We start from the raw sequence: 13,974 nt of genomic DNA on the forward strand, positions 1-13,974 counted from the left end.
TAGTGATAATTACTATAAAAATGATATTCCTGACTATAATTATTTTACTATGCAATTATAGTCGCAAATACTACGCACTTTTCTCTCAGTGTGCCTCGTGTGTTTTAATCCCAGTTTTTTTAGGGACGTAGTACGCCCGCGTACTACTTGCGTAAAATTCGCGCGGCCTTCTTTCATGAATGGTGCGCGCGCGCCGGATTTTTAAAACGTCATAACTTGGCGAAAAATCGATGTAGCGACACGAACCAAAAACCAATCTTCTTCGTTTCGCATCCCACAGATGTCTACTGAATATGTATATCCCTGTCATGAAACTTACACACGACAATGGAATAAAAAGTAAAAGGCTGTAATATAAATTATACGTATAATCAACTTATTTCGTCTTCGTATTTAGTCTTCCTTCGTCGGGGCAGATGGGACATAGTATCTTTCGTCGCTCCTAGCCGTACGGTCCGGTCATTTTTGTATTGCAAGCGTCGATCGTATCGAAATGCACGACCACGAGAAGTTAATTAAAGAAACACTGCGTTACCTACAGTATTTAAAAAAAAATAGGCGTAGCGCGGACACGCACCAAGTGACGACTTTATCGGCAGTGCTTGAAAATGGGCGTAGCGGAGTAGTTCCAAATATGAAAGTGCGCGTAAGGCGCTGGAAACGGTAACAAGTAAAACGTCGGTGTAGCTGCTCCAAGCTGCTCTCAGGTTTCTCTCTGATCGTAGTATATTGGATACACGATGGCTGACCACCTTGCGCGAGTGCGAGAGGACGAGTCGACATCGTTATTTTAATTACAATCTTGCAAGAGAGATGTAAAAGCATTAAATTGAAACGCGATATACCGTCGTCAGTTTGCTTGGTGCAGTGCAGTGCTGGAGTGCAGTGCAGCGGTGTTGTCCGACCGTTCTAACGTGAGGATATGTTACAATGGCGGGCTCTATAGAAATACCACTCCGCGATACAGACGAGGTGAATATATCTTCTCTATTGATCACATCGTTAATTCGCGAACCCCGTAACGTCATCTCGACTGTGAATTCGACGAATTATGGGAGGGACAAAATTTTCGCGTCGTGCTCAGCGACGTTAGTGCAGACCTAACCTCAACGGAAAAGAATACACTTCTTCATACTGTATCGCACGAGATATCGTGTCTACACGCTCGAATTGCAACGTGGCCGCTTCAGCAGCTGGGCGTGATTGTTTATTCTTAGTGGAACTTTGAGAAAAAATATTTCCACTCTTGTTTCATTTTCTCTCATTCCTTCCGTGTATTTATGTGTATACATATATATATATGTTCTCGCACATCGTTAATTTTTCTATTTGGGTGCTTTCCAGTAACGCACACAGGCGACACTGTGTAACACAATCGTTTTATCTTTGTTGTTTGCCAATGCTAGACAGGAATGAAATGATTCTCTGTGTTGCACTGCGTCAATCTGTAGGCTTGTTTCTGTTGCTACACTGGTGAACTACCGCAATAAATTGGAGTAAGACAAGTACAGTTTTTCTCATTCTAGCTTACTGCACTAGTTCACCACTGCAGCAGTAGAAAACAAGCCTCGTGTCTCTTGCTGGAAAGCACTCTGTGACTGCAAGGCTTACATTTGTCGTATCACAAATTTTTCAAGCGTGTTGATTGACTGTAAAATAGGAAAGTTCTCGAGTATCTAGAAATTTTCTAGCTTGTAGCCCATCAACATGCATGAAAAATTTGTCGTACGACAAATGTAATATTAGCCTAAGTCTGCGATATTGTATCTACAATATGATTCGATTCCACCCACATGTCTTCTTAGTCCTTTCGACCTGTGACAATTGTATCTTATGTACAAGTTATTTAAAATATAATTTAATTCTATCTATTTTCAAGTATTGTTAACCCTTTCCACCTGTGGCAATTATATCTTATATATCAGCACATAGCTGCAAGTCTACGATCTACAACAGAATCTAATTCTACCTATATACGTCTTTAAATAATCTTTTCCTGTGATAATTGTGTAATCTTATACATGGGTACATAATTGTGATTCTATGATTTTGCGTGTCAAATATAAATTTAATTAAAAAAAGTCACTTCCACTTATTTATCCTTATTCTTACAATCTAATCCAAATTTCCCATTTCCGATATTCCATTTTGATATTCCCAATGCAATCACATGGTAATAATATACATAGGTAAAATGTTGCAATCTTTATATGTTATCAATGTCAACACTAATATTAGAAAATATTAAGATCGCAAAATACTCGTATATGAGTGATTCTCCCATAAGATTACATTTTAATTGTTCTGTTTAATCTCTCGTAGGTTATAGAGCTTTATCTAGATCAGTTACCGGACGGAGATGAAGTACTGGGGATTCTACGGCAAGAACATGCCCAACTCACCATCTGGGTCAATTTGGCCGTACGTAGAAGAGAAAGCTCTAATTAAAGAAAGTATGGTCTACGGAATCTATCTAAGTCTGCCTCTCATTTCAGCTTGAGTATTACAAGCAGCAAAAGATCGACGATTTCATTAAGATACTCGAGTCTTCTCGTCTTGACGCAAATGTCGATTACCGCGACTATGAGAAGGATCAGATGCGAGCTCTTGACATGCTGGCTGCCTACTATGTTCAGGAGGCCAACAAAGAAAAGAATAAAGATAAGAAAAGAGATCTCTTTACGAAAGCAACCTTATTGTATACAACAGCTGACAAGATTATCATGTATGATCAGGTATGTGTTATCGCGCGCGCTTTAATATCCAGTATCTACAATTTTTCTCATTTTTATATTCGCCGTTTTCCTTTTACTACAGAACCATTTGCTCGGTCGAGCTTATTTCTGCCTGCTGGAGGGCGACAAAATGGAGCAGGCTGACGCGCAATTTAATTTCGTGCTGAATCAGTCGCCAAATAATATACCTTCTCTGCTCGGCAAAGCTTGCATCGCTTTCAACAAAAAAGACTACAGAGGTGCTCTTGCATTTTACAAGAAGGCCCTGAGAACTAATCCAAATTGTCCAGCCGCTGTTAGACTGGGAATGGGACACTGTTTCATGAAACTGAATAATCAAGAGAAAGCGCGACTTGCATTCGAGAGAGCCTTACACTTGGACGGGCAATGCGTCGGGGCACTAGTCGGCCTTTCGGTCTTGAAACTGAATCAGCAACAGCCCGACAGCATAAGGACCGGCGTGCAAATGTTATCGAAGGCGTACACGATCGATTCGACAAATCCGATGGTGCTGAACCATTTAGCGAACCATTTCTTTTTCAAAAAGGATTACAATAAGGTTCAACACCTAGCGCTGCACGCGTTTCACAACACGGAAAACGAAGCCATGCGGGCAGAAAGTTGCTATCAATTAGCTAGAGCATTTCACGTTCAAGTAAGCTATAAAGGAGCAGTTTATGTTATTTGTGTCGACGTTACCTTATCTTTCGGTTAACTAACAAAAGTGAAAATATTTCAGGGTGATTACGATCAAGCGTTTCAATATTACTATCAGGCAACACAATTTGCTCCGCCTGTATTTGTACTGCCACATTTTGGCCTAGGACAAATGTACGTTTATCGCGGCGATGCAGAAAATGTAAGAACGTGCAATTATCTAAATTCGATTATTTGTATTGACATGTAAAATAATAAATTATCCTCGATAACAGGCAGCCCAGTGCTTCGAGAAAGTCTTGAAAGCGCAACCAGGAAATTACGAGACCATGAAGATTCTTGGCTCACTTTATGCCAACTCAAGTTCTCAATCGAAACGCGACATTGCCAAAAATCATTTGCGAAAAGTAACGGAACAATTTCCCGATGACGTCGAAGCTTGGATCGAATTAGCGCAGATATTAGAACAGAGTGATCTGAATGCAGCCTTGAATGCTTACGGAACCGCAACCAGGATTTTAAAGGAAAAAGTTGAAGCGGAGATACCGCCGGAAATCTTGAACAATGTGGGAGCGTTGCATTACAGGTACGTATATGCTTTCATATCGTTTTAAATTTATACATATTACTAATTTATCTTTTACTTCTCAGACTCGGTAACTTGGAGGAAGCCAGGAAGAATCTAGAAGAATCCTTGGCGCGTTCGAAAGCAGACGCCCTGCACGATTCTGTTTATTACAATTCGATAGCAGTGACTACAACGTATAACTTAGCGCGTCTCAACGAGGCGCTGTGTGTATTCGATCGAGCGGAGAAACTGTACAAGGACATTTTGAAGGAGCATCCGAATTATGTGGATTGTTATCTGAGACTCGGCTGCATGGCCAGAGACAAGGGACAGATATACGAGGCGTCTGATTGGTTCAAGGACGCCCTGAGAATCAATAACGAACATCCGGACGCATGGTCACTGCTGGGTAACTTGCATCTGGCCAAGATGGAATGGGGTCCTGGCCAGAAAAAATTCGAGAGAATTCTGAAAAATCCGACTACGAGCACAGATGCTTATTCCTTAATAGCATTGGGAAACATTTGGCTGCAGACGTTGCATCAGAGTGGAAAAGATAAGGAAAGGGAGAAGCGACATCAGGATCGAGCATTAGCCATGTACAAGCAGGTAAGATCTAGTTCATCTAGTTGATCGAGACAATTGTGATTATGACTAATACGATTACGACTAATAGGTTCTGAGGAACGACCCGAAGAATATCTGGGCTGCGAATGGTATTGGCGCGGTACTCGCGCATAAGGGTTGCGTAAACGAGGCTAGAGATATATTTGCTCAGGTGCGCGAAGCAACGGCAGAATTCTGTGATGTCTGGCTGAATATTGCGCACATCTATGTGGAACAGAAACAATTTGTCAGCGCTATTCAAATGGTAAATAATAATATATATATATTAGTTTTCACACATGAAAGATAATTAATTCAAACTTATTAATTAATTTAACATTTTGCATTACAGTACGAAAATTGTTTGCGCAAATTTTATAAATACCATCACGTTGAAGTCTTGCAATATCTTGGAAGAGCTTATTTTAAAGCTGGCAAGTTGAAAGAAGCAAAGCTGACGTTATTAAAAGTAATTAATCTTATGTGAATATTTCACGGATTATTTTCCTGTCTTAATATGCAGTACTTAAATTACGGGTGTACTTTTAGGCACGTCGAGTAGCCCCACAGGATACCGTCTTATTGTACAATATTGCTCTCGTACTTCAACGACTGGCCACGCAAATTCTTAAAGATGAAAAGTCAACTCTGACCACTGTGCTTCAGGCGGTTCACGAATTAGGCCTCTCGCACAAATATTTTCAATATTTGTCAGCGCACGGCGACAGGATGGAACAGTTGGCAGAGGCTGAAGCCCGGAGGTGTCAAGATTTATTGTCGCAAGCGCAGTACCACGTTGCTAGAGCTAGAAGATTGGATGAGGAAGAGAAGATGTTGAGACGGAAGCAAGAAGAAGAAAGGTGTGTCACTCTTGCCAGAGATATTCTTTTTTATATGCTTGTCACTAAATTATTTACACTTATAGGCAAGCCTTCAAAATGCGTCAGACGGAAGAGCAACGCAAGCTGGAAGAGATGCGTCGCCAAAAAGAAGAAGAGATGTTGCAGAAGCGACAGGAATATGTGGAAAAGACTAAGAATGCGCTGGTATTCGGCGAAATGCCGTCGGAAAAACCCGGAAGAAAGGGCAAAAAGGTTCGAACTGACCAGTACATCAGTGATAGTGGAGGATCCGAAAGAGATGAAGGCAGGGAGGAAGTGCCGAAAGAAAGGAAGCGCAAGAGGAAACCTAGCGGTGAAACTAAAGAAAGAAAGAGCAAAGGTAAAGGCAAACGTAGAAAGTATGGTAGTGGCAACAGTGGTAAGAAAATTAAATTTTCTTTTCACGTAGAATATTGTTATATAGAATATTATTCTAAACGCAAAGAGAAGCAGTTTGAAAAATAATATATTTGTAGGCTCGGACAGTGATCAGCCAAAACGCAAGCGTGGTAAGAAAAACGCGAGGACTAGAAGAGAAAAATCTACGCGTAAGGGTGCAGTTGAGACCCTCAAAGGTAAGCTGGTTAAATCGAAGGAAACCATTTCGACGAGTGAGTCAGACAGCGATACGGGTGGCCTTAAAATCGCTAGCGGGTAAGCACAATATTTTAATATTACACGATTATTTCTAATTTCATAGTCCACTAAGTCAGAGTTGGTTTAATTTATGAGTCGATATCATATTTACGATTTCTAGACTAGCACTGAATGTTAAACATCTTGTATAATTAAAACTTCTTATTCAAATATGCTAATTTTTTAGTTTAGTCTAAAATCAACGAAATCCGAATTAATCGTGTTAAATTTTGTTATAACTTTTTTCTGTTACAGCGGCGAAAGTGGTAACGAGAATCAACCACGCAGCAGTAGACGAATTGCTTCCGATTCCGAAGCGTCTCGCGCCTCACGCTCGAGATCTCGTTCAAGATCGAAGTCTGGAAGCCGCTCAAGAAGCAGTTCGCGTTCGCGTTCACGTTCGCGTTCCGCTTCCCGTTCGCGGTCTCCATCTCGATCACGGTCGCGCTCTCGATCTCGATCCGTTTCTGGATCCAGATCCAGAAGCGTTTCGAGATCAAGAAGCCGCTCGGCATCCGGGTCAAGATCAGGGTCGGCTAAAAGTAGGTCAAGATCGAGGTCGGGTTCGCGCAAGAGTGGCTCGCGATCAAGGTCTAACAGCGGCTCGCGAAAAAGTAGATCAAAGTCAAGATCAAGGTCGAGTTCGAGAAAGAGCGGCTCTAGGTCGAGGTCACCGAGCGGTTCAAGGAAAGGCGTATCAAGGTCCCGATCCAAAAGTGGCTCGCGCTCAGGCTCGGAGGAACGCAAGTCGAAAAGCAAGAGTCGGTCGCGATCTAAATCGAAGTCTGTCTCAAGATCAAAATCAAGATCGAGGAGCGGCAGCAGATCGCGATCGCGTTCTAGATCGAAGAGCGGTTCTCGAAGCCGGAGTCCGAGCGGATCGGCACGGTAAGTTTATTCTTATCACGCGTAATACAATTATAACATATACCATTTTTCGTATATGTTAATTACATTAAACATGTTAATTTCTTTCACAGTTCTGCATCCCCGGTATCTAGAAAATCAGTATCGGGAAGTGGCGGTAGTGATAGCGAATAAATCAGCTCTTGCAACTGTATCACAGTGCGTCACAGTGACGAAAGAAAAAAGATTTCACATAGTTAACATTATAATTTTTATAAAGATTGCTTTATGAAGTTCTTTCAGTACAAACTTAACAGGAACCACATTTAATTATCTCTGTGCGATTTATTTCTTGTATAATTTTTATAAAACATGAGATAATGCCGGAAGATAATGATTGCCGGAAACAGTTTTATGGTCCCTTTTCTCTTTTGACATAGCAATAATTATTAAAAATTTTTATATATTATTTAATATATTATTCTCGGCAACCATCTCATAAATTAATAAAATATATTATTAACGGAGACGTAAATATTGAAAGACCAAAAATTCTAAAGTTAACTGCGACATCTGTGCAATTTAATACATACCTGGGTATTGAGTTTGTCTCTGATTTTCTCTATGTTAAAAACAGGATTTTGTAATTTCATTTTTCCCCTATTAATTATAATAATAATAAGGCGATAACTTCGCGTATTATCATATACAGCACTGCGGCGATAATAATAAATAAAAAATACCAGACAAAAAAGTGTATCTACGGTCAAATAAAATGAGTTTTATATTATAATTCAGTGCTAAATAAAACAACGAAAAAGAAATTTTACATTGGATCACTTTCTTTACCTAAATCAAGCGGCGAAATTTTCTTTTAATCTAATCTAAGCTTTTCGAGACTAACAACACACGAGCGCATTGTGAAATAAATGTACAATAGTCCACATTCGCTTAGTCAGACGGTCGACGCTCCTAGGTTCGAACATACTCATACGTTGTTATGCAAATATAATTAGATCGCTGTCGTGTCGTGCGAGGAAGCAGTGCGCATATCGATCTCGCAAGCGGTGAAATAAATTATTAATACTCATTCTCGAGGTGAGTGACACATTCGCGTGGCCTGCAACGGCACCTTGCGTACAGGTTGCCGGTGATAATCCCACTACCCTCGCACATTTTGCTCTAATTTTCTGACCTTTCCAACGTCCTTCGATTGTCCTTTCCCCGTGTCGACCCTACCACCCTTTTCTAAAAAGCCCAGGGTCTTAACAGTGATACAATGTACTCGGAGAAGAAAGCATTCCCTACATTCCCTCATGGAAATCTTAGTGTTAGCTATATTCAATTATACACATGCAAAAACCGTAAACGAAATCTCCATGAATATTTTAGCATCATGTTGAAATTATGATTAACGAATAAATGATAATAAATAATGCTTTTGTAGTAAATTCGTCCAGTTATATTTAATGAGTTTCTACCAATGTACTAGTAACGTTTACGTACAAACGGGACGTTAACGTGCAAAAGCAGTTGCGTCTGTGTAACAATTCCACGTGGGGAAACATACTTGCCACGTGGTAATTTCATTATGAATGTTACACGAATATGGTCTTTGTAGAAAACGGATTAACTGGTTTCGGCGCATGTCAGCGCACGTAATTATGGTTTAATTGTAATCACATTTCCAGTTCAGCACTCGTCCGCTTCCATTGTCCGTGGATTTAATCACGTTATCCTGCTTTAATTAATGAGCGTATCGGCGAGGAAGTCATGTTGCGAAAACGTCTCGATTGTCGTGTCTGTCCATCACTCCGCGGTCTTCCCATGACCTCCCGTGACTTCTCTTATCTATCGTGTCATTCGCGTTATCGCCGGTTTCTAGCTCTAAAGACTCGATCGAACTTTATCGTAAAAGGCAGCCTAGTTCCACCGTGTCTATAAAGTCTGATAACTTCCTGTCAGGTGCACGAGACGTTATATACGATTTCTGATATACTCACGTTGACATATCTATCATTCCCAAGATACCATACATAACACGATCTACTATTATTCCTCTGCGTCTCTCCCTTTCCCCCTGTTTTTTTATCATGGTTTTAGCGACGAATTTCTAGTTTAAAATAAAATGCAAAATTGAGCCTCAATAAATATAAAATACAATACAATTTTTTAATAAATCTTTTTATAAATAAATCTAATCTAGATCAAATCTAGAATCGATCATGATTCTTCAGTGACAATAGTTCTTTTTTTATTGCATGTTCATTTCTCTACTCGATCCTTTAATTACATTTTTTTATACGAGTCAAATTTTACTTTTGAAAATTTTCGAAAACTCACGCTAGCTGCTTTGTCCGGCTCTGACGAGAGCTCTTTATTTTTAAACCAAGTTTTACGACAGGTGCGTTGCATTGCTTTAATCTCAATAGCATATAAAGCACGGTAAATCTAGTGCCACACGTGGCAAGCAAGATTCCATCCCATACATATGTAATAACGCTATCAGCTGCAGTGCGCGGAAGAGTAAGTACTTTGAATTTCCCACGAGTAATTTTCAGTACCGCCGCTCATCGATAATAGTTAGTAACTCGTAAGATATCTTTAGATTCGGTAAAATCAATTCTCCCCATGTATATTAATGCAAAATTAATTAACTAAATTGAATATTCAAGTGTCTCACGTAAAATCTTCTAGAGCCTCGTTGACTCAGTGTCAGGCTATTCAGAATAAGTGGAGAAATACTGGTAAACGTGTTACGTTTGTAGCTGCACAAATAAGAAACAAAATTACTGCTATTTATATCTTATTATATTTAAAATATTTAAATTAAGCACCGTCGAAGTATTTCCTGTAAATTCTTGCCAAGTCTTAATTACACTCCCACACCCCCCATGAGTCTTTTTAATAATTAAAGCTCTCGATTCAGAAAATGGGCGGATTTGTACTGCCAAGGATACCGTGCGCCGAAATCTCCGTTCGTTATCGTTACGACCGCTTAACTCACACAAACGCAATCTTCGTTCAAGTATACGTACTCGGCACATCTAGAGGGAAATCTTTAGGCTGATATACAAGAAGATCCAGGTCGGCGAATGGAGATATTAAGGAAAGAGGGTTGCGAGTCCCAGTCTCTACTTCGCTGGGTATATACCGAGAGCTCCAAATATTTGCCGCTTCGATCCACCGGCGCGTGGTGTGGATTTATTTTCTCGCTCCCGCCTACTACCGCTTTCAATCATTTGCCAAACCCCGCTAAATTGGCCCAACCACTTCAACTTTGTTATTTCACTTCATTTCCCCTTTTTCCTCTCTAGATCCTTTAATTAACTTAATTAGATGCTTATAAGATACGCCTTTCTGCCAGAAAAGTTATTGCTCGAAGATTATTAAGTTTCTCACGTGATTAATCGTCTATCGCGTTTAATCGGTGTAAATCACAAAAAAATCGAAGTCTAAGATACATACATAAATAAGCATGTATTCTTCATTATACAGTATCTTGTCTGGTTTTAACGATACGGAAAATAAACGAGTTACTCTAAAGAAAGATATCAAGCTTTTTAACTATATTTTCAACTTTAACGATCTTGGCTTCTTGCAGTGATTATACAGAATTTCATGAAACCAATCATTGAAATAGGAGAACTGCCTAACTTTGCCTCTCGGTAGACTGAAGTTTAATTAGTTCTACAACTTAGTATCACGGAATTATGCATAGCCACAGGTACGTCAAAGCCAATGCATTATTATTTGCGCCGCGTGTGTTTAGTCTGCCCGTGGATTGTTCCAGAATTTACTGTAACTTTCAACTCTCTCTTTTGTTTTGCATTGTCTTTGACGACAATAAGTTTATATTTCACAATGAGTTTATTATATTAGTCCAACAAATTGGCAAAATTTATTTTAAATTTTACCACTTCTAGATCTTAAAATTTTCTTAAATTCTCAAACTCTTCTTCTTCCACGAGAAAATATTTTCTTAAAACTGAGAAGCAAATATAAATGCATTTTTACTTTTTAATTTAAAAGGAAGAAAAATAAATTTTTAATTTAATCATAAATCTTTTCGTGTGTATATATATATAGTATGTATTACAGAAGTGAAAATGAAAGAGAGTTAAACATCCGAGAAGTGAAAAATAATTATACGCCGACCTCTCATAATACGTTGGACTTCAGAGTATCCTCTTATTCGTCGCGATAAAGAATCCGCGCGTAGAAACGCAGACTTTGAATCAGAGCCCGAGTGGAATTTTAGCTTTCTTTCGAATTTAATTTTCGTGAGCGCGAAATTGCACATAGAAGCGAGACAACGATTAAACAAAACCGCGGTAATAAGATTGCTAATGAATGACTTGGAATTACGAGTCGGCTTGCTTTTCGAGATGGCAAAAATTGCGACGAGCGTCATCGCAAACGTTATTGTGCAGGCTCTCGAGAGAGACTCCAAGCGTTTTCGTTTGTGAATCGCTTCAACAAGATTAATTACCATCGTTTATACATGCCCGTCGTTTATATATGCCACTTGTCCCACGTCGAACGCTCATTACGTCAAGGGTTACGAATTGTTATCGTGCCGTCGTTATAGCGCGGTTGTCAGATTATTGTTATATCGTTGATTTAAGAGGCTCAGGCTGCATAACACTTGAAGGCATTAAAGGAGATAATTGATATTTCAATTAATTGTACCTAATAAAATTAACTTAATAATTTAGTGTGGCATAGCATAAATGAGTAGGTAGTATATCATTAATAATTATGATAGATTTAACCCGATAAAATATTGTACAGATTATTACTGACGTACTTCATACTGACGTAGGATATTTTCGGTAAGTGACTTTTAATGTTTGGCGCCGTCAGGACGATCGATGACAGATCGGGAGCGAAGCAATTCGGCAAAATCGCGAAGCAACATATTACAAGGTAGTACCAAAGACGTTTACACGAATAGTGCTAAAATTACGACTGTGTAAACGCCGTAGAAGTTGGACGGCACGTGCCTCCGCCTCGTAAACTTTATTGCCACGTGCGTAAAGCGTTCTGGGCGTTGAAACTTTAGCTTTACGATTCTTGATACGAGCCTTACGGCCGTAAGCAATCGCGGTCGGGTTATCTCCACTTCGTTGGGGGATGAAAGATGCTTAGGCAGCGCCAACATTTTTTATTGCGACATTTTCGGAACGATAAAGTTATACCCACCGCAACGTTGCTGCACGAGGGTATACTGCGACTTTGTATTGTTTAAAATAATCGAAAAACTGATTATAACTGACGTAAGTAACATAATCGTGTCTCAATTAATAATTCTAACATTCTAAAGACGTCTTAAAGATGTCTTTTAGACACGCGTGCTGTATGGGATGTGTATATAATTGGCGGAAATTGCTTTCTCAACAGCGATCGTAACAATTTCCTAGTTTCATATCAACGAGAATTCTAAGTGTTCAATTTTTATTAGGAAACTAATTATTATATTGCGTTGCCCATTTACATAAAGATGAAATCCCTCCCGTGTTTCCCGAGACGTCGATCGACTTCCACTTCCACTTAAAGAGGCGTTCTCGAAAATCTAGTAGGGCGGTAGCTCGTCGATGCTCAGGGAATAAGGGAAAGGTGATCCAAGGGTTCCGAGGGTGATCGCGGTTGCGTCTTCATCGGATAAGGTTACAGGTTACCGCAAACACTCGACCCTCAAGGGAGTGGACGTTTCGCGAGGTTCTTTTTTTCCCCCTCCTCGCCACCGTCTGGCTCTCATCGAAATTGTCGGGCTTTCATCATGACCCAATTCGACGATGCCCCCGTCTTATCGCTCGGCGAAGGCCAAGAGACTGGCTGATACGGAACGCGATTGTCCCTTGAAAACGAAAACGAATATGCGACGCAGCAAGTGTTCCGAGGAGCTTCTCGCCGGTTCGACGCGACAGAATTTGCGTCTGAATTGAAATGGATTCGTATTGTGTAAATCGTCACAATAATGTCCACGTGCGTCTTGTAACATCACGTAGTCGAAGATTGTTCAGTAGCCGCTCTAGAGCAACAGGAATATGCGCGGAGTCACGTTTGCTGTGGACTCGAAAGGGAGAAAGAGACAAAGAGAGAGAGAGAGAATCGAGCTGAGGCTCTCTGTGACATTGTCAAAGTCAGAGTTGTAAACCGAACCGAACCATTGAAGTGTATCCGCTCCGAGAGAACGGATCAAAATTTCAATTATAAAATCGTTCCGATCCGGAGCGAACCATTTTTGATTATGATTTCAAACGCTCCGGTTTCGAACCGGAGCATGAAAAACCGGTTTTGGAGCGGTTTCTTTATCTAAAAAGGATTTAATTTATTTAAAAAGATTTACCACGTTTGAATCTTTGCTACATAGCTGGAAAGGTGGTAAATGTGCAAATTTCACCAGTTCGGTTCGATTTGCATTCCAAGTTCTAAATAATTTACTTCATTCATTCGGTTTTCGGGGCGGTTTTTAAACTCGAACCGGTTTAAAACCGCTCCAAAGAACGTATTTATGCTCCGGTTTACAATCTTATTCGCTCCGGTTCGGTTTACATCCCAAGTTCCAAATAATTTACTCCGTAAATTCATCCGGTTTTCGGAGCGGTTTTTAAATTCGAACCGGTTCAAAACCGCTCCAAAGAACGTATTTTTGCTCCGGTTTACAACCCTGGTCAAAGTGTATGAAGTACAATACAGTAGAAACTTGAAAAAATTAGAGAACGAATTAAAAGAGAACTTAAATGTATGGTACTGTCTCTATATATCGAAAAATGTGAGGGCAGAAAAATATTACTGCACGAGAGATTCTTGTCTACTCGTTGCAGATGTATTCGAACGAGAGTCTGACCTCGCGCGTTCTAAAGAGTGCCAATTCCACTTTTCCGGTCGGAAAGGCAATTTCTGCTAACTGCAGTTTTCTATGCACCGGCTGCGCTGCGCACCCCCTCGTCTCCCCCCCCCCCCCCGCCCCCATCCCGGAAATCTCTCGTGCTGGATGAGACGCGTCCTTCGGTCTCGGGGTGCAGAAGGATCGTTATCA

At 40.2% G+C, this 13,974-nt stretch overlaps 2 protein-coding genes across 2 annotated transcripts in view; both read left to right on the top strand.

The window, feature by feature from the left end:
* The first annotated feature begins 692 nt into the window (after positions 1 to 692).
* LOC105568802 (RNA polymerase-associated protein CTR9 homolog) lies at positions 693 to 7,205 on the top strand. The gene is made up of 14 exons (XM_012024767.1): positions 693 to 972; positions 2,323 to 2,421; positions 2,496 to 2,735; positions 2,818 to 3,390; positions 3,475 to 3,594; positions 3,668 to 3,978; positions 4,044 to 4,569; positions 4,637 to 4,831; positions 4,919 to 5,035; positions 5,116 to 5,426; positions 5,492 to 5,787; positions 5,924 to 6,101; positions 6,339 to 6,971; positions 7,064 to 7,205. Exons 1-14 carry the CDS (start codon positions 931 to 933, stop codon positions 7,122 to 7,124), a joined length of 3,702 nt encoding a protein of 1,233 aa, XP_011880157.1. The 5' UTR covers positions 693 to 930; the 3' UTR covers positions 7,125 to 7,205.
* Positions 7,206 to 7,904: 699 nt separating this feature from the next.
* The window catches only part of LOC105568803 (peptidyl-prolyl cis-trans isomerase CYP95-like), a 56,038-nt gene continuing 49,968 nt past the window's right edge, over positions 7,905 to 13,974 (top strand). The window contains exon 1 of the mRNA XM_012024769.1: positions 7,905 to 8,027. The gene's annotated coding sequence lies outside the window, so the exon portion shown is untranslated. The remainder of the gene's footprint in view (positions 8,028 to 13,974) is intronic.

Source organism: Vollenhovia emeryi, unplaced genomic scaffold, assembly GCF_000949405.1.
Source record: "Vollenhovia emeryi isolate VEMERY1.0 unplaced genomic scaffold, V.emery_V1.0 DF939127.1, whole genome shotgun sequence".
In the NCBI taxonomy this organism is placed as follows: domain Eukaryota; kingdom Metazoa; phylum Arthropoda; class Insecta; order Hymenoptera; family Formicidae; genus Vollenhovia; species Vollenhovia emeryi.